Raw genomic sequence first — 17618 nt, 5'->3', positions numbered from 1 at the left:
TTCTGGTTTTGTATCAGCCGCTTCCCTGCAGGCATCCATGAGGTCTCACAGACTCATATATGGAGCGATGTCTGCTATATCAGCGTGCTGACCTCGGAGATCTGCAAAGTCCTTTCTAATCCTGTCCCTGCAATGACCTATACATTTTTAAATGTAGGCTCAATAACTTGTTTCATGAACTTGTGCAGATAAAGTATCTTTCCATTATTCCCCTTTTTATGCAGCTGTGAGTCACACAAGGATTTCTGCCAGTAAGGTCACATAAGTTCATGCTGCAATGGAGAAACGGCATCTAAATCTCTTTCAGAGACTCAAGTACTGTCTTCACGTAAGTAGTAAAGCCCCATGCAAACTCATTAAAACCCTTAATGAATTTTGTCTGAATGCAGCTCATTTATCAAGTACCCCATATCATTGCCCTGTTTTCACCATTATCACACTGCTAATATTTGCGTTGGTGCAGGTTTTATCAGTGCTATCTTATGTGTATTTCCAGAACACACATAAAACCGTTGAGTAGCTCCCGTTGCAGAATCATATCATGTAGAAATTCACTAGGAATTTATAGTCAGTAAAGATCTGTGCTAAAAGCTTCTTATTCAGCAATAAGTACTTTAACACATGCTTCTTGGTGCTATGGAAATGTTAAACACAACTATTCAACTTAATATTGCATGACACTGATGAAAAATAAAACACACTACCTCTATGCAGTTCCTTCTATAAGCCAACTCCCCCTCAAAATCATCAATTTTACCTGCCAATTTACATGCCATTAAACTATCCCTTAACTGTTTCTGGTTTTGAGGAATTTACCTGGAGCTAATGTCATGCTAACTGCTCAGTAGTGCCCCTCAATGTCATGTTTACTATCTTCATCATACTGGTGGAACATGAGAAAAACTTAAGAGAAACACTCATCGCCTTCGGAAGCATGGTCTGCAAAGCAGCTCCTGTTTGCTTTAGGAGTGAATAAAAGAAGAGCTGAGGTATGGTTTATCTTAAGAACTATGAATCACCACAAATGTGAACCTGCCTGCTGAGGAGGCTGCCCTTTTATGGATGGAAATGCCAAGGTGCCAACATTTTGTACCCATTCTGAGTAAACCTTTTATTTAATGTATCCCTTTTCCTCCATTTCTGAAACAGCCCGAGTGTGAAAATGGCTGTCTGTTCTCACTACCGTGCCAATAATTTTATGCTCTTAAAAAGCAGGGCTTAATAGTACTTGTGAGCATGAAGTAATGGGTGTGTGGACAGGGGTAAAAATTTAGACCACTTCAGAGCCAACTGCTGAAAATTTGTTTCAGTGGTACATTACATCCAGCTACTGCTACTACACAAAAAAGTCACAGCTCGCTCAGTCGTTGAATTCCAGATCCAAAGGCCTTTGCAGAGCTACGCCCACCAAGACGACAGCCCCAAGCTCTAGTACCCTCCTGCACTGTGCCATCATTGGTGGGGTGGGGGAACAATCAACTTTTTCAGTTGTTTCCAGAGCTTTTGAACTGCGATGCTGATTTTTCACACAAAATATCCATACACATATTGTGCTCCTGGACCCAAATTTTCCACGTCCCTGTGGGATGGAACGAGGTTATCCAGGTTTTAACAGCACTTGGAAGAAGATGCCCCAGCCCCGCCCCCCCCCCCCCCCCCCCCTTTTATTTCCTTGGCCTACGGCAGACGCAGCTAGCCTCATTTCTACTTCTACGTGCAAGCTTGTGGCTTGCAAATAACATTTTTTCGAATGTAAACGCCGCTACCACTTTTCACAGTGACCCCATTTAGACTGCAAAGTCCCTGAGACTTAGTTTGCACTCAGAAGCAGCAAGGAAGCAGCTCGGGCACCGAGCTGACAGAACGCTGGCCTGCCTGCCTTCTCCTTGCGGGCCTGCGTGGGTTTCAGCTCAGGCCCACGCAGCCCCCAGCGCGGTGGGGCGAAGAGGGGCCGCGGGCGCCCTGCCTTCCCTGAGAAGCTGCTGGAAGCAGGCTGAGAGCAGGTTTTCCGGGGGGCAGCCTGCTGACAACGCTCCCCAGGCAGGCAGGCCTCCGCCACCCTCCGGCCCTCAGCAGCTCCCAGCCGCTGCCGGCCAACCCACGCGACAGCAGCGCCGCCGGTACCCTCCGCCTCCTCCTCCCCTCAGAGAGCTCTGCACCCACTCGCGCCACGCAGCGACTGACGCGTCCGCCCCCCATTGGCTATACCAGTGCGCGAGCGCCGGCGCCGCCAATAGGCGGCGGCCACGGCGGGGAACGCGGGGCGCGGAGGGCGGGGAACGCGGGGCGCGGAGGGCGGGGCGGGCAGGCTCTAGTAGCGGCGGCGGAGGGAGCGGCAGAGCAACCATGGGGTCGCGCGCCGCGGGCCAGCTCTGGTGGGGTAGGAGCAGCGGGCGGCGGCCTGAGGGGCGGCGGGGCGCGGTTTCCCGGGCCATGCGGGCCCGCGGGGGCGGGGACAGGGACGACCCGGGCACTGGGCTGAGCGGGCGGCCGCTGGCGACGGGTCGGGGCGGCGGGGGTTCTAGGCCGTGCGGGGCAGTTGGGCTGGGGAGGGCAAGGGACGAGCAGGGACGGGAGCAGCCCCGGTCCGAGCCGCCCCCGATCGCTCGGCAGGATACCGGGGCGCAGGGAGGCTGCCTAAAGGTCCCAGTAACAAAGAAATGAAAGAAAGTGGTGCTTGTCTCTCACCAAACCACGCTTTCGTTTCCAGCAAGGGGCGGTGTTTTACTCGCCTGGGTGACCTGGCTGTCTAGTGCGGTAAGGGCGGTAAGGAAGCGATGACTGAAGGCAGAAGGAGGAGTCCGTGGGGAATTGTGCTTCCTCTTCCCCGCTGCTGGCTCTTCTGTGCTGGGCAAATCGGTACACCCGCTAAGCGGCGCCCCTCGGACCCTTCCGTAGAGCTACGGAAGGTGCCGGTGCCGCCGGCAGGGCCGCAGGGGGACGGCTGCCCCTCGCGGGCGCGCGCGGGCGGGCGCTCTCCCGCGCGCCCAGCGCCGCCGCAGGAGGTGCGGGCGTTCTGAGGAGGAAGGTCTCAGAATCATTATCCCCTGGCAAAAGCATTTCTTCACAGCTGCTCCTCTTCTTCACAGAGTTACAGCTTGGGTTTTTTCGGTGGGGGCTAGTAATACCAACATGGAGCTGCCTTACTTGGTTTAACAACCCTCCTGTCTATGTAATTCACTTACATTAGAAAACAACTTCTGAAATTGGATTATCTGAGATTTTTTATTGCCTTAATAAAAGGGCAGACTTGCATTTTCCCGGCTTAGATGCTTGTAGGAAAATGATCTTTTTATTTACTAAAGACGAATTAAACCATAACTGTTTCACTATAGAAAGGAAAACTATGCCACCGGTTCATGAGTCATAGTTTAACAAAAATGCAGTCATACGTGACTAGGTGAATCTCACCATGTGCATTCTTTTGTGAGTTCCCTTTAGCAGGTGTTTTTGCATAAACTAGAACCTCTCTATTTGGAGTGACAGAAATGGCTGAGTGAACTGCTCAGCTTCTGAATATATTCTGCAACAGAGAGCTTTAGGTGATGCACAGATATGCTGATTTCAAGTTAATGGTCTCATTCCATCTAGAGAAGGGTTTCTCTCTTGACAGTGGCTGTAACATTCAAGTAGCTTTTTGCATCCTTGTTTTCTTACTCTACCCCAGCTGCCACTGGTACTGTAGGTCACTGTAACATGCTGTGACAGCCACCTGGGAGTCAGTTGGTCAGTGCTGATGATGTGTTGGTTGTGTGTGGGCATACTGAAGGGAGAGAGCAAATCTACTGTGTAAAGCTGGTGGTTTAAAACCAACTAGAATCACCCCAGAAGAAAGGGTTTGGGTCCTAGGGCTAGAAAAAGCCGTTAGGAGGGGGAGTGGTGTGATGGACAGGGCACTGGGTTGCAGCGTGGCAATTCAGTCCTGATCTCTGGCTGAGTAACCTGGAAGATGTTATTTCTTTTAGCTTCTCTTGCCTGCAGAATAGGTGTAATGAAACTGGGTTTTCTTGAGCAGGACTGGTAAAGCGTAGATGATGCTGTGCAGTTTGTGTACCACGTGCTGTAGCGTTTCTGCATCACTGAGCTGAATCTTCCTCTCATGTTCATTCTTGAGAGAGAATGTGTAGCTTCCTATTCAAGTTATTAACCACTCGCAGCAGAACTAACTATTTTTTGCCTAGTTCTAATTTCAGTGCCTGAGCTCTTACTCCCCCCAGTCTTTGGATTAAGAAAATTCTTGCGTGTATTTTGTTATAGAGATCCTTGTCATCGTTCACCAAGTCATGTCTCAATCTCCCTGACTAGGTAGAAGGAAAGATTACAAGGTTTTATGTGCAAAGTATCAAGCAATAATAAGATCCAGAAGTATTAAAATCTTAAGAGAAAGCAATTTCCTTGTACTTTTTAATGTGGGGTATGGTTATTTAGCATTCTACGAGTGCTTGAGTTCTTAACCAGCAAGATTAAGCTGTTTTTTTCCATCTGTTGCTAGAGAGATAAATCAATGGTAGACTAAGATCCTTATAAGCAAGAACAAAAGAGCTCCTTACACTACCAGTGCATCAAGTGCTGGTCCTAAAATCAGTGTAACTGTACTAAGACTAGTTGGGACAGTCCTGGATTATGTGATCCTATGAAAGATGTGTTTGAGTGCTTGCTGTGCAAGAGGTGTGGGCAATTGACTTAAGAGTTTCTATGAGAGAGAATGGAAATAAAATGTAGCTGACCATGGGAATGTGTGTGGAAATTCTGCTGGTCTCGTAGCAGTAGTAGTTAGGGTAGCAGCTTTGACAAAATGCTCTCTGGAGAGCCATAGCAGGAGTGGCATGACTCCAGCTAGCTTTAGGCACAGAGAATCTATTACATGATCCTGTGGAATCATGATTTAAGTGAAGAGAGGAAGCATATGTCTTGCCTTAACATTTTTTCCCCAGTCAAACTGGAATTTTTTTTTCCCCTTACTGATTTGTAGGAGGTGGGGAAATGATTTATCCATGGCAACAGGAAAATCATAAATGTTCTGCAGGAATGCTGATTGCTTTGCTCTTTGTTCTAGGCACGGTGAGCTGCACGTTATTCCTGGCAGTTAACGGTTTATATTCGGCCAGTGACGATGTGATAGAGCTGACACCAACTAACTTCAACAAGGAAGTCATCCAAAGTGAGAGCCTGTGGCTCGTGGAGTTCTTTGCCCCATGGTAAGAATTATAGCTGTGTACTTGCTTGCTCTTATCATGAGGAGCAGCATATTAATCTGTTGCTGATCAGCACAGGGTTTCATTCACTTGTTGGCAGTACAGTTATTGGTTTGATGGCCTCATGACTAGCAAAATAGCTGCAGTTGGGATTCCTATTTTAAATATCCTCACTGGGGAAAAAGGTAGGAATTGGAGTCACGTGGAAAAGACAGGTAATGTGTAAGTTACTCCAGGGGAGGTTCCAGTTGGACACGAGGAAAACTTTCTACAGTGAAAGCAATCAGCCATTGGAATAATCTTCCCATGGAAGTGGTGGATTCCCCAACACTGGACACTTTTAAGGTTCAGCTGGACGGGATACTGGGCCAACTTGCCTAGCTGTGCTTTTGCCAAGAAAGGTTGGACCAGATGATCCTTAGGTCCCTTCCAACCTGGTATTCTATGAAAACCTTATACACCATTTTAATACTTCAGTTTTTCTACTGAAATTAGTATCAAAAATGATGGGTTGAAGTGCAATAGGTGAGTGAAAAGGCCCCTCACTTCTGTCTTTCTGAACCTGATTCTGATGTGAAAGCACAGATCTGAATTGACACCTAGAATTTCCCATTTCCATTGAAAAATATTGGCTTTGTGCATCTTAATTTAGCACCATTATCTACAATCCTGCTCACGTCCAGGGCACGGAGCCTCTTCCATGCAAATACCAGTGATGTACGTTCTGCCTTTGCACAAATCCTCTGTGCTATTGCTATCCAAAGTGCCATGTTCTGGAGAAAGAGGGGCCTTCCATTGCAACAGCGTGACTCTGTGCTGAGAGGTCAGGGGAAAGCTTGCTGTGCCTCTTCTGGTGTTGTTGCAGCTTTACGGGTAACAGGAAGTTTTATTGAACAACGGCAATAAAGTTAGATTTTGGTGCTCGCATTTGTCTCTGTGTTTGTAAAGCCAGGCAGCTTTTGAGGGGCGGGGGTGTGTATATATATGGGGGGGGGGGGGGGGGAGGGCAGGGGTTGTATGCACTTATGTAATACATGTGGAGGTTTTTCTTCCAAAGTCTGAGAGATGATGTGATGTTGTAGCATAGCCTCTTCCCCTCCTCATGAGTAGACCTTAAGTCTCGCACAGTTTGCTGTTCTGTAATTGCAAACCAATGAGGCCAGTCTGTACTTCGTGAAATAGTTATCAGGTCTGAATCACAGTTAACACCTGTTTTGTTCGTGTTTTTTTTTTTCTCTAAAAGGTGTGGTCATTGTCAAAGACTAACCCCTGAGTGGAAGAAAGCAGCAACAGCATTAAAAGTAAGTTTAATCTTTCAACTGTGCCTGTGGCAGTGGATTGAGGAGAGTTTGGCTGTTAGTAATCTGGCTTGGGAACATCGAGGTAGGGTTTGGTCCCCAAAGCCATATCACTTCAATCATACTTGTCCACCCAGAGAAGTGACAGATCAGAGGCGCTTAAAGTCAGGATTTTTAAAGTTTTTTGGTGTTGGGTTTTTTTTTGCTTTTAAAAAAGAAGCCATTGGATTGCAGAGGAAGTAAGTCAGTTCTGTCCCTGTGATTCCCATCACTGTTTCCCAGGGCTGCTTTTCACAGCACCGGAAGACATTAGAATCCAGCCATCCCCCAAAATAGCATGTTTCTATTTTCTTCCTTGCTGTCCTGTCACCTGCCTCTGAAGTACAGGAACAGCGTTAACTGAATATATGAACACAGCTTTGTAAGCTGTTGGTGATGAGTATTTTTTTAATTACAAAAAACTTGGTTATGTAGTGATTTGCTGAACGCTTACCTATGTAAAATACATTCCCCTCAAAAAAAAAACAACCAACAAAACACCAGCCAAACAAAAACATAAAAAAAACCCCTAAACAATTTTAAAAAATTTTTTGAATGAAGAAAGAAATGGACATATGGCATTCTGTAGTTTAATGCTTTTCAGGGGATAATACCTCTTCTGGTGACTGTTGCTTACCCTCCTAATGACTGACTCTCTACTGTACAAGTCTTGTCTTAGTTTTTGTTTTTATTTCCACAGGGTGTAGTAAAAGTAGGTGCAGTAGATGCAGATAAGCATCAGTCCTTGGGTGGACAGTATGGAGTCAGAGGGTTTCCAACTATCAAGATATTTGGAGCTAACAAAAACAAAGCAGAGGATTATCAGGGTAAATGTGATGTTCTTTCATGTGTTGCATGCCTAAAACCTTCCTGAATACAGTAATTATGGTAGCTGTTAATGCTGTCTTGTGTGGTGTTTCCTTCCTGTCTAGTGCTTGTAGTAACTGAGGGACAGATGGGTGGGACTTGCTTGACCAAATCGTGCATGTCTTAGCATGGGCTAGCAGTCCCACCTGCAGTCTGTAGTTGGTGGAGTTTGATAGGCAGTTCCAAAGAATTACTTCTTCCTGTTTACTGGGAGCTTGCCACAGTCACCCCCCATCAGATAAGCAATCCTGCTGCTAAGTCATGGGCCTACTTTAAACTGGCCTTTCGATGCCTTAAACATTCTTTTTGCTGCATTGCAGGTGGCAGGACAAGTGATGCCATTGTCGATGCTGCTCTAAGTGCTCTTCGGTCCATGGTGAAAGACCGTCTTAGTGGCAGAAGTGGAGGATATAGTTCTGGGAAACAGGTATTTGAGGACAAGTGTGGGTTTGTTTTCAACCAGGGGGCTGTTCTGTACAGGAGATCAAAGCTTGTGCTCCTGACTCTGTTCACAGAGTAGCTGAAGTTGGAAGGGACTTCTGGAGGCTGTCTAGTCCAGCCCCCTGCAGGGTCAGCTAGAGCTGATTGCTCAGGGCTGTCCTGTCAAGTTGTGAGTATCTCCAAGGACTGACACTCCACGCAGACTCTGCTCTTTGGGCAGCCTGTTCCAGCGTTTGACCACCCTCACAGTAGAATTTTTATATTTAAATGAAGTTCTTGTATTTCAACATATGCCCTTATTCCTTGTCCTGTCACTGGGCATTGCAGAGAAGAGTCTGCCTTTGTTTTCTTTAGTCCCCTCCGCTCAGGTATTTATATGCATGGATAGGATCCACACTGAGCCTTGTCTCTTTCTAGCGGAGCAACCCCAGCTTTCTCAACCTCTTAACATATGTCAGATGCTCAAAGCCCTTAATCAGCTTTGATTGTTGGCTGGAGTTGCTACAGTCTGTGCGTGCCTCTTATACTGGGGAGCCCAGAACTGGGCCCAGCATTCCAGATGTTTCATACAGTGCTGAGCAGAGGGAAGGATCACCTCCCCAGACCTGCTGGCAACTCTCTGCCTGAAGCAGCTCAGGAGGCTGTTGCTGCCTTTGCCACAGGGCTGCATTGCTGGCTAATGTCCAACTTGTTGACCAGGACCTCCAGGCTCCTTTCTGAAAAGTTGCTTTCCAGCTAGTCAGTCCCCAGCATGTATTGGTGCATGGGGTTATTCTTCCCCAAGTGTGAGACTTTGCATCTCCCTTTGAACTTTTGAGGTCCCTGTTCAGCCCCATTCTCCAACTGGTTGAGGTACCATTTGCCTAGTCCTAGTCTAAGCTAGATGGATGAGTTTGATTTTTTTTTAATTTGGTAGTGTTCTTCTGAAGTTGGCATGCTGGATTTCTCCCTGAAGGTAGATTGAAAAGCTGCTGGCTACTGCTACTGTTTCTAAATCATGGATCAAGTATACTCCAACATCCTTAGGTTGGCCAGATAGAAGACTGGGGTGGACTGTACCCTGTAGCATGTGTTGCGCTCACGTGTTTATTTTGTCTGGAAACCAGGGCACCATGGGGTGGGAGGGTTGGAGAGCACTTTGTTCTTGGACAGATCAGACCATGAAGAACTGGGGAAGTGTTCCCACATCTTGTTAGTCAGTTTGACCTGGTTTTGATCTTTTTCTATTTTTTTTTAAGAGAAGGTTCACTTGCTGTTTCTTGAAAGTGCTGTGGGAGTAGGCTGTGTGTATTGTCAGTTCTAAAATGGGAAAGTTGTATGACCTAACACTGCCTGGTTTGTATCTCATTCAAGTAAAGACCATTTGGTACAACATGACACACAGGAGATAGCTTGTGTGGGAAACTAATTTTGGTTGCTGCTTATGTGAGGGTCTGTTTGTTTCTTACAGAGCCGAGAGAGCGGAGGTGGAGATAAGAAGGATGTGATTGAGCTGACTGATGACAGCTTTGATAAGAACGTCATAAATAGTGATGATGTGTGGATGGTGGAGTTTTATGCCCCGTGGTGTGGGCACTGCAAAAAGTAAATGAGGTTTTTTCTTTGACATTTCAGTTCCCATTAGTGCTTGCTTTTGAGCAATACCCCTAATCCCCTAAAAGGGACCTTGCACCTCTGGTACATCAGAAGTGGAGTTCACCATAAGGTGTTGTAACAAAACTCTGTGGGCTTCTGCTCAGGGCACCTTGGTGCTGCTATGGCTGCGCTCTTCCTTAGCAGTAAAATTCCCACTTACCAGTAGAAATAAGATCCAGAGGTTATATTAACCTTTTCATTCCTTCAGATGCAGAACTTTACTCTCATCTGGAATAACTCTCCTAGCTGTCATTCTCTGCGGAGACTCTTTTTTTTCTTGAGTGGAGTATGCTACATAACATTGTGATGTGGTACTCTTTTGCTAGCTGTAAGAGAGCACTCATACTCTTTGTTTTTCAGCCTAGAGCCAGAATGGGCAGCTGCTGCCACTGAGGTGAAGGAGCAGACAAAGGGAAAAGTAAAGCTGGCTGCGGTAGATGCAACAGTCAATCAGATGCTGGCAGGCCGATACGGGGTGAGCGTGCTCTGCAGCAGTTACCATTTCCTTTCCATCTCCAGTAAATCAGATTTCCCTTTAATGCTTACAGAACTGTTCCTTAATCTGGTACCACTTAAAATGTTTTGTGCTAAAAAAAGTTAAGTGACATATACCACTTTTCCACAAATAATTCATTCCTGAATGTCAGTAACAATACAAATAAATGGGGTGAGAGGAAAGGAATAAATCTGGATGTTGCTAATGAAAAAGGCTGTTTATTTCCTTAAGGTCTTGTATAGCTTTATCATCTGCAGTGAGACGTCTCTCAGACTGTATGTATGCTAGCTGGGCATCTCGAGAACATGCACATGTACCTGTACATCTTAGAGCCAGTTATCAGGGATCACTCTGACAGTATTAGCTGCCCAGATCAGCTATGCTGTGGGTCCAAAGTGAACTGATATTCTTTAGTTTTTAATACAGTACAGAGAGCTCACAGTGTGATGCTTTGTTTCCCTGTAAGTGCACTTGGCTGACAGTCAGCAGGAAGACTGAGTAAGTTTTACTGGAAGTGCAGCAGAGGGAGCTTAAGGTCCATTTGTAGCCATGTAGGCACAGTGCTGCCTCGCTACAGACAAAATAGGGAAACTAATGTCTAAGAAATAGAAAATGTTAAGATAGTCCTCCTGCTACTTAGACATGCAGAGCTTGGTGCCTCTAGATGAGATGAAACTGTTGCTGATTCATCAGGGCTAAAATTTGAAACAATATTTCAGCATGTGTCAGCCTTATTTTGAATTGTTGCACAAGCAGAAAGCTACAAAATTGTTCCAGTTCAGTTATAATGGGCTGTGAGACTTGATTCACGTAGATGTTAAATCTCTTCCCTTTCTCTTAATCTAGAATACATCAGAGTAGCAGATAACTTCCACCATAAATATTCAGATTTATTTGAGCTGATGGCTTAAACTTGTCTTGCAGATTCGTGGATTTCCCACAATTAAAATCTTCCAGAAAGGAGAAGACCCTGTTGATTATGATGGTGGCAGAACTAGATCTGATATTGTTGCTCGTGCTCTGGATCTGTTTTCTGATAATGCCCCACCACCTGAGCTCCTGGAGGTACCTCTACATCACTTTCTCAAATTGCTTTTCCATCATATCCTTTGCAGCGGTTCTTGCAGGACTGTATTAACTGTAAACAAAACAGCCCAAGTGTGCTGCTTGCACACTGTTTTGCAGCAGAATGTCAAGGATGACAAGTCTGATCATTCAGCTTTCCTCTTATTTAATTTTTTACTATAAATTTGTTGTTGACTGAAGATTATCAGAATTGGTATAGCGAAGGCACTGACAGGATGGTACCAGGGTGTCTAAATCCTCTCTTGAGGAATGAGTGAAAAGGTTGGGTTCTGTGCCCCATCTTTTTCCTTACAACAAGAGGGCAGGGGTTTTGTTGTTTGTAATCCATCCATTAGAAGTTGCATGATAACTGATCTTACTTGTCTAAAAACTCCAATCTCTGTACGGTGACTTCTAGTTTCAGTGTGGTGTTGCTAGATTTGAAATGGTGATCGGTTGTCTCCAAAGTGGGGTGCATGCAAGACAATTCACTGGGGTGCAGGAAGAAAAGAAAACTTGTACCATTAACAAATTAAAAAAAGATATATTAAAATGGTGTTTATTTCATCTTTGTCAGCCTTTTAAAATGTCTATTTTCTGTACACCTTTTAGCATACATAATGTTAGTACAGTAGTACATGTATATAATTGTTATGCATATATTGGGGCTGCATGCTTAGAAATGTTTTTTTACTGGTAGCAGTGCACAGTCAAAATTTGGAGACTACTGATGCAGATTTAAATGTCCTCATCTTCAGCAAATGCTGCATCCTGCTGGCTCTCTTTATGCTAGCAGTACCCTGAAGGAAACCTACCGGCCTATGTGTAGGTCTGGGTGTGCTGTTTCCAACCCTTGTCCAAGGGCGGTGACACCTTACTGTGCTCTCTGTAAGCTGTATTAGGTGCTGCTTACTTGCCCGTTGCTGCAAGTCTCAACAGAAGACTTTGAACTTTTTGTGATTAGCCCTGTGTTGGGGGACCAGCGAAGTAGGAGATGCTTGTAAGCTTTTGTGTCAAGTTGTTTCAATGCTTATTACCCTGTAGGATGGAGTTGATAAGCTGTCAGAGGGAAGTGCAGTCACAGCTAGGTAACCAAGCCTTGCTCACATTGACTTCCTGCCACTTTCTTCTAGATAATTAGTGAAGATGTTCTAAAGAGTACCTGTGATGCTCACCAGCTCTGCATCATTTCCATCCTGCCTCATATTCTTGACACAGGTAGATATACAAGCAAGCAGACTTCTCCATGAATTTGTCACTTAAAGCATATAGTTGTGTGTTTTTAACTTGTCCAATTCTGTCTAACAAACAGGAGCTTCAGGGAGGAATTCTTACCTGGATGTGATGTTAAAAATGGCTGAAAAATACAAAAAGAAAATGTGGGGGTAAGTGTCATTGCAGACTGGTCTCGGAAAAGATGTGAGCATTTTTAGAGGTAACGGGATAGAATTTGTATGATAACAGAGCTGTCTTATCTGCAGATAAGATTTGTTCCTTGCTCAGGATAGTATATGTTGGTATTTCACCAATGGTACTGCAGGAGAGGATGCTGCGGCTTTAGAATAAACTGCTGTTTTGGGCTTTTTATCCACCTCTCAAATCCTGCATGGATGAGTGATATTAAGCATCTTTTTTGTTCTGAATGCTAAAATATTTTAGGGCACTATTTATCCAGTTTATTTTGGAGCCTTCTTCTGGTGGGTGAGTCTGCCAGTATGACTGTTGAATTCTCAACAACAAAAAAAACCAGTACCTTGCAGTTTATTAGCAAATTTCATGCTCTCAAAGAAGGTGGCCAGCAGCCTTTGCCTTTTCTTCTCCTCCACTCATGTGGAGGTTAGGATCTCTGGGAAGTAAGAGTTGTTCTGACACACTGACTGCCTTGAAAAGGGAGCAAAATGGCATGAAAGCCTGGGGGGAAATGCTGAGATTGGCTGATTACAGAGGTCCCTCAGGGGACTTGTTAAGTATTAGAGGAACTGAGACTCTGTCAGAGGGTGACCAGTGAGGAGCTAATACTGAGTGAAATGTTGGTTTTGCAGTTTTGGGCCAGAAAACCTCTACAGTGGGATTTGGGCAGTACTGTGTCACATTTAGATATGTGACTTGAGCCATTTTAAACCTTGCTTAATATAGGCTAAAATGCAGCAATTTGTTGAGATAGGTAACACAGTTCTTCCCCTGGACTGTCTTTCATTGCTGCTATTCTGATCCAACTTTCAGTGGCTGTGAGCTTGGGGCTTCCTTATGTTATGTGGTTCAAGATCAGGACCCCACTATTCCCTGCTGACTTCAATAATGCCTGACGCTGTCAAGGGCAGTTCAGAGGCCAGCTTGAACTCTGCAGAGTTGCAGGATACATGTGACCTCAAAACTATTGTAGTGCCTATCCTAATTATTAATTTTCTATTTTATCTTTTCCTCAAGGTGGCTGTGGACAGAAGCAGGTGCTCAGTCAGATCTTGAGAGCTCTCTGGGGATTGGAGGCTTTGGGTATCCAGCAATGGCAGCTGTTAATGCTCGGAAGATGAAATTTGCCCTTCTGAAAGGATCATTCAGTGAGCAAGGGATTAATGAGTTTCTCAGGTATGAAATATTTAAGGGACTTAAATATTTCTCTGAGTGGGGCTGTAACTCTTAAGACCAAAATCAAGCTCTCCTGGATGAGACAAGACTTGCATGTTAAGAGAATTAAGATGACAAGCATTCACTGGAGTAAATGAATTATTACAGTAAGGATTGCAACTAATAAAGTTGTCCACCACAAGAAGGTAGCGACCGAATTAAGAAGTCGGACATTAGACTTAAATGGTAGCTTTAGCACAACCTTTGGAAACGGTTTGAAAACAGAAGTGAGCTTTGATCTTGAAAAATTCTGGTTCTCTGATAACGCAATAAATTAATGGGATTTGGCAATCTATACCGTTCAATCAAAATGCACTATTTCAATTAAGTAATTGGGAAGCTCTCAGTTTGGGAACCTGAAAGGAAGCTGCTGAGGTTTTTGAGGTTCTGTATGTTGCTGTTCATCTTTCTGGTTCTTTCTGGTCCTGTCTTTCCCCTCCCATTGCCCTGGCATCTGATAAACTGATTGGGGGAGCTGAAGCTATCATCCAAAAAGTCAGCAGCTCTCTGCTCAGCTCAGGTTTCCTGAAACCACCTCTTACGTAGCTGGGCAAGAGCCAGTGATGAGAAAAATTGAATGGGGAAAGGAAATAGGGAGGAGGATAGAAGGCAGCAGCAGCACTGAAACAGAGCCACAGAACAAACTGTTACTTAAGCATGGTCAAAGTGAAGCAAGAACTCTGCTTCTGGGTAGAGCACCAGCCACCATAAGGTGTGTGAGAGCCTTTGAGAGCTTACATTAGCAGTGTTGTTGCCATGTCTGTGCTTGGAGAATGGCAAAGGACAGTCAGAATTGCAAAAGGAAATACAACAGCCTCTCCCTACCTTGCCATTAATTGACCCCTGTTCCTGCTGGATTAATGGAAACTGCTATATTCTCTTACCTGCGTAAGTGATCAGACTTTCTTCTTAATGCCAAAAAGAGAAGGTTCTCAGGGCATCAAGTAAAATACAGGATTCAGATGCAAGAAGAGTAATACCAATGGTCTGTACTAATGCATGAGAGAGAAATGTCTGCCTTCCTCAGACATGGCAAATTCTCTTAGTCTGTAAAATCCATCTCAGCAAAGCCTCTCCTTGTGAGGGTGGATGGTGCTTCAGGACACGAGCCAACTTAACAGCTGATATTGCATTAGATAATTGGTTTGGTATTGTGTTACTACAGAGCTATACTTGCTGGAATAATTGCGTACTTGACACTTCAGCTCAGCTGTATGCCTGGATAAAGCAGTCACAGTTGGCACAGCTGGCTGTTAACTCAGCTTGCTGCATGCCACCTTTGTAATCTAATAGGCAGTTCAACAGTGTTGACCAAAAGTAATGAAACGAGCACTGAGAAGAGCAGAAAAATTGTAGATTCCACCTAGGGAGGAATACTTATTCAGTCTTACTTGTCTCTGAAAGAATGCGCAGGGATTAGCTCGTTAGGATTTTTGAGCACGCCTAACTAGCAAGAGCAAGATGGGGTGTCTCGAAGCAGAAACTGGTTACCTCATACCCATTGTAACCTAGGGGACTCCAAGCCTCCATAAAAAAAGATTAGTAGCAATTTCAGGTAACGGTTGGAGTGACTTCCAAAACTAGAATTATAGATTCCTCTTGGAGTTGCCTCAAGTGATACACAACATACTGGTAAAGGGACTGTGTCAGTGTGACATCAGTGTTAAAAGGGGCACTGCTGAAATATGAAACGGTGTAGCTCACCTTGTTTGTCTCTCTGGATCCAATTGTAGATTTACAATGATGCTCTAAGGGCTCTCTTTCATTTTCTGCTTCTCACTTTGAAAAGCTTTTGCTTTCAGACAGGCTTATATTTGCCTTGAGATGCAAGATGATCTCAAAACTAACTTCCTTTTATCTGAAGTAGGCACGGTTCCAGGTGGATGGAGACTGGAGAAATTTCTTAAATTTAACATTTACTTGGGTTTTTTTTCCTCAGGGAACTGTCTGTTGGTCGTGGCTCTACAGCACCAGTGGGTGGTGGAGCTTTCCCTAAAATTCATACAGTTGAACCTTGGGATGGCAAAGATGGTGAGGTAAGAGGCGCTCCATCCTTAAAAGTACTGATGATTTGTCACGTTCGGAAGTGACTGGATAGAGTAACTAAGAACTGGCAATGTGAAAAGGCTTGCTCTTCAAAGATTGTGGCAAGTTGTGTTGATGGTTTCCCATTATCTAAATCCTGCCACCAGACCAAACACCAGCTTCATTGTCTGACTTTGTGGACAGATACTCCTGCCTAGCTGTAAGGATGTAAAGTGAAAGGTGAATCCCCTGAGGCTGACACCTGTTACTACCCATGCTGAGTAAGGGAGGTGGTAGTGTGTGCATTCAGGGCCTGAACGTTTGTGGAGACTTTGGTTCTGCGATATGCAGACCTTACCATCAAAGTCTTAATGTCAGAAAGTTCGTAAGGTAAAGCCCTTGTAATAACACAGCAATTGAGTGTGTTCTTAAGGTTTAATGTTGCTGTAAAAATGCCGGAGTTACTACAGTCCTTTGATCTACTTCAGATGGAATTAAAATAGAGAATATGGTAGTAGCTTTGTTACATAGTTGATCTGTATTTGCCTTTATTTGGAGTATTTCTGTTAGTAGAAAACAACCTTCTAGTCTGAACTCTGATCACTTGTCCTTTGCTTAATACTCTTGAGTTTTCATGAATGAAAGAGCTGACAGGCAGGAGCTTTACTCCCAGGATGAAGTAATCATGTTTCAGAGTTGATGATGCTAAGTCAGAGTCGATGTGTTAAGCGCTTCTAAATATATGCTCAAAACCTTCCCTTTTTTGCAGCTTCCGGTTGAAGATGATATTGATCTCAGTGATGTGGATCTGGATGACTGGGATAAAGATGAGCTGTGAGATCTTCAGGAAACTTCTTTTCTTGGGAGAGTTTGCGCAGCAGTTTGCAACCTGGTTTACAATCAGATGGATATTCCAGTGGCCTTTTTATGGAGAAATAGCACGTGACACACTGTGCTATGTGATGCACTGCAGCAGTGAACTGTACGCATCTCAAGAACACATTGCAGAAATTCTATGAATTGTCATAACCAGTAAACTTGATTGTATTCTGTGTAACAAATATTTTGAGGACACCATGGATATTTCTTTGGGACATCTTGGCTTTTATTTTGTTGATAGTGTGCTGTTTTGAGTGTTACTGGAGGCTGTTAGTGTAACCAATTTTAAATGTGATTTTTTTTTTTCTCCATGGAGGTGGAACCTGGACAGCTTCTGTTTTCAATTAAAGAATAAAACAAAATATTTTTGACACACAGTGTTAGTCTTGTATAGAGTAAGAAAGATGCACGTGATAAAAGCTATCCCATTTTGGATGACCCTTGAATCGTGAACTGTAGAATAGAGAGGCTGGTGCAGAGGGGAGTCCTAAACCACCCCCTTGCTTTGAAAGGTCTTGACAGTTTGGCCTAAAGCCTGATTTGATGGACAATCTTAGTTTCAAATGTTCTTTAGTCTTCCTTTTCCTACTCCTTCTCAGGGGCTTTCTCTTTCTTTGTACCAGACTTTGTAAGATCAGTAATACAATGGAAGTGGGGTTGCTGCTGTAATGGGAGACACCAGGCACGGTCAACCTTTTCCCCAGGATTAGCAGTGAAGCTAATCCCCATTTAAGGGCATAAGGATTTCTGGGTGCTAACAGAAAAACACCACGGTGCTGTCTCCAGCAAATTGGATGTAACTTTTCTTCACTTCCCACCTGGTATTGTTTTAATTTGAAATTGCTGTTTCCTTGGAAGGGGAATTGGGAACAGGCATGGATGCTGATGCTGCTTTTTTAATAAAAATACAATTGTATTTTGTTGCTCTCCATGTCTTGTGTATCAGTGTCTAGTGAAGCCCTTGTGTGATCTGCTTGTTTAAGGAATGAAAGAACTGAAAGTTTTCCCTCCTTCCAAGAAAATAATGCAATACAGATACTTGTCAGCTAGAGC

General features: G+C 44.4%; 1 protein-coding gene across 1 annotated transcript; it reads left to right on the top strand.

Annotated features, from left to right (window-relative positions):
- The first annotated feature begins 2278 nt into the window (after positions 1-2278).
- On the top strand, positions 2279-16942 carry PDIA6 (protein disulfide isomerase family A member 6). The gene is made up of 13 exons (XM_064448035.1): positions 2279-2380; positions 5057-5198; positions 6439-6496; positions 7233-7359; positions 7720-7826; positions 9291-9424; positions 9836-9950; positions 10896-11036; positions 12170-12254; positions 12349-12421; positions 13464-13622; positions 15601-15697; positions 16456-16942. Exons 1-13 carry the CDS (start codon positions 2347-2349, stop codon positions 16522-16524), a joined length of 1341 nt encoding a protein of 446 aa, XP_064304105.1. The 5' UTR covers positions 2279-2346; the 3' UTR covers positions 16525-16942.
- Positions 16943-17618: the final 676 nt, after the last annotated feature.

The sequence above is a fragment of the Phalacrocorax carbo genome, chromosome 3, assembly GCF_963921805.1.
Source record: "Phalacrocorax carbo chromosome 3, bPhaCar2.1, whole genome shotgun sequence".
NCBI classification, from domain to species: domain Eukaryota; kingdom Metazoa; phylum Chordata; class Aves; order Suliformes; family Phalacrocoracidae; genus Phalacrocorax; species Phalacrocorax carbo.
This window is presented reverse-complemented; position numbering and strand designations above follow the sequence as displayed.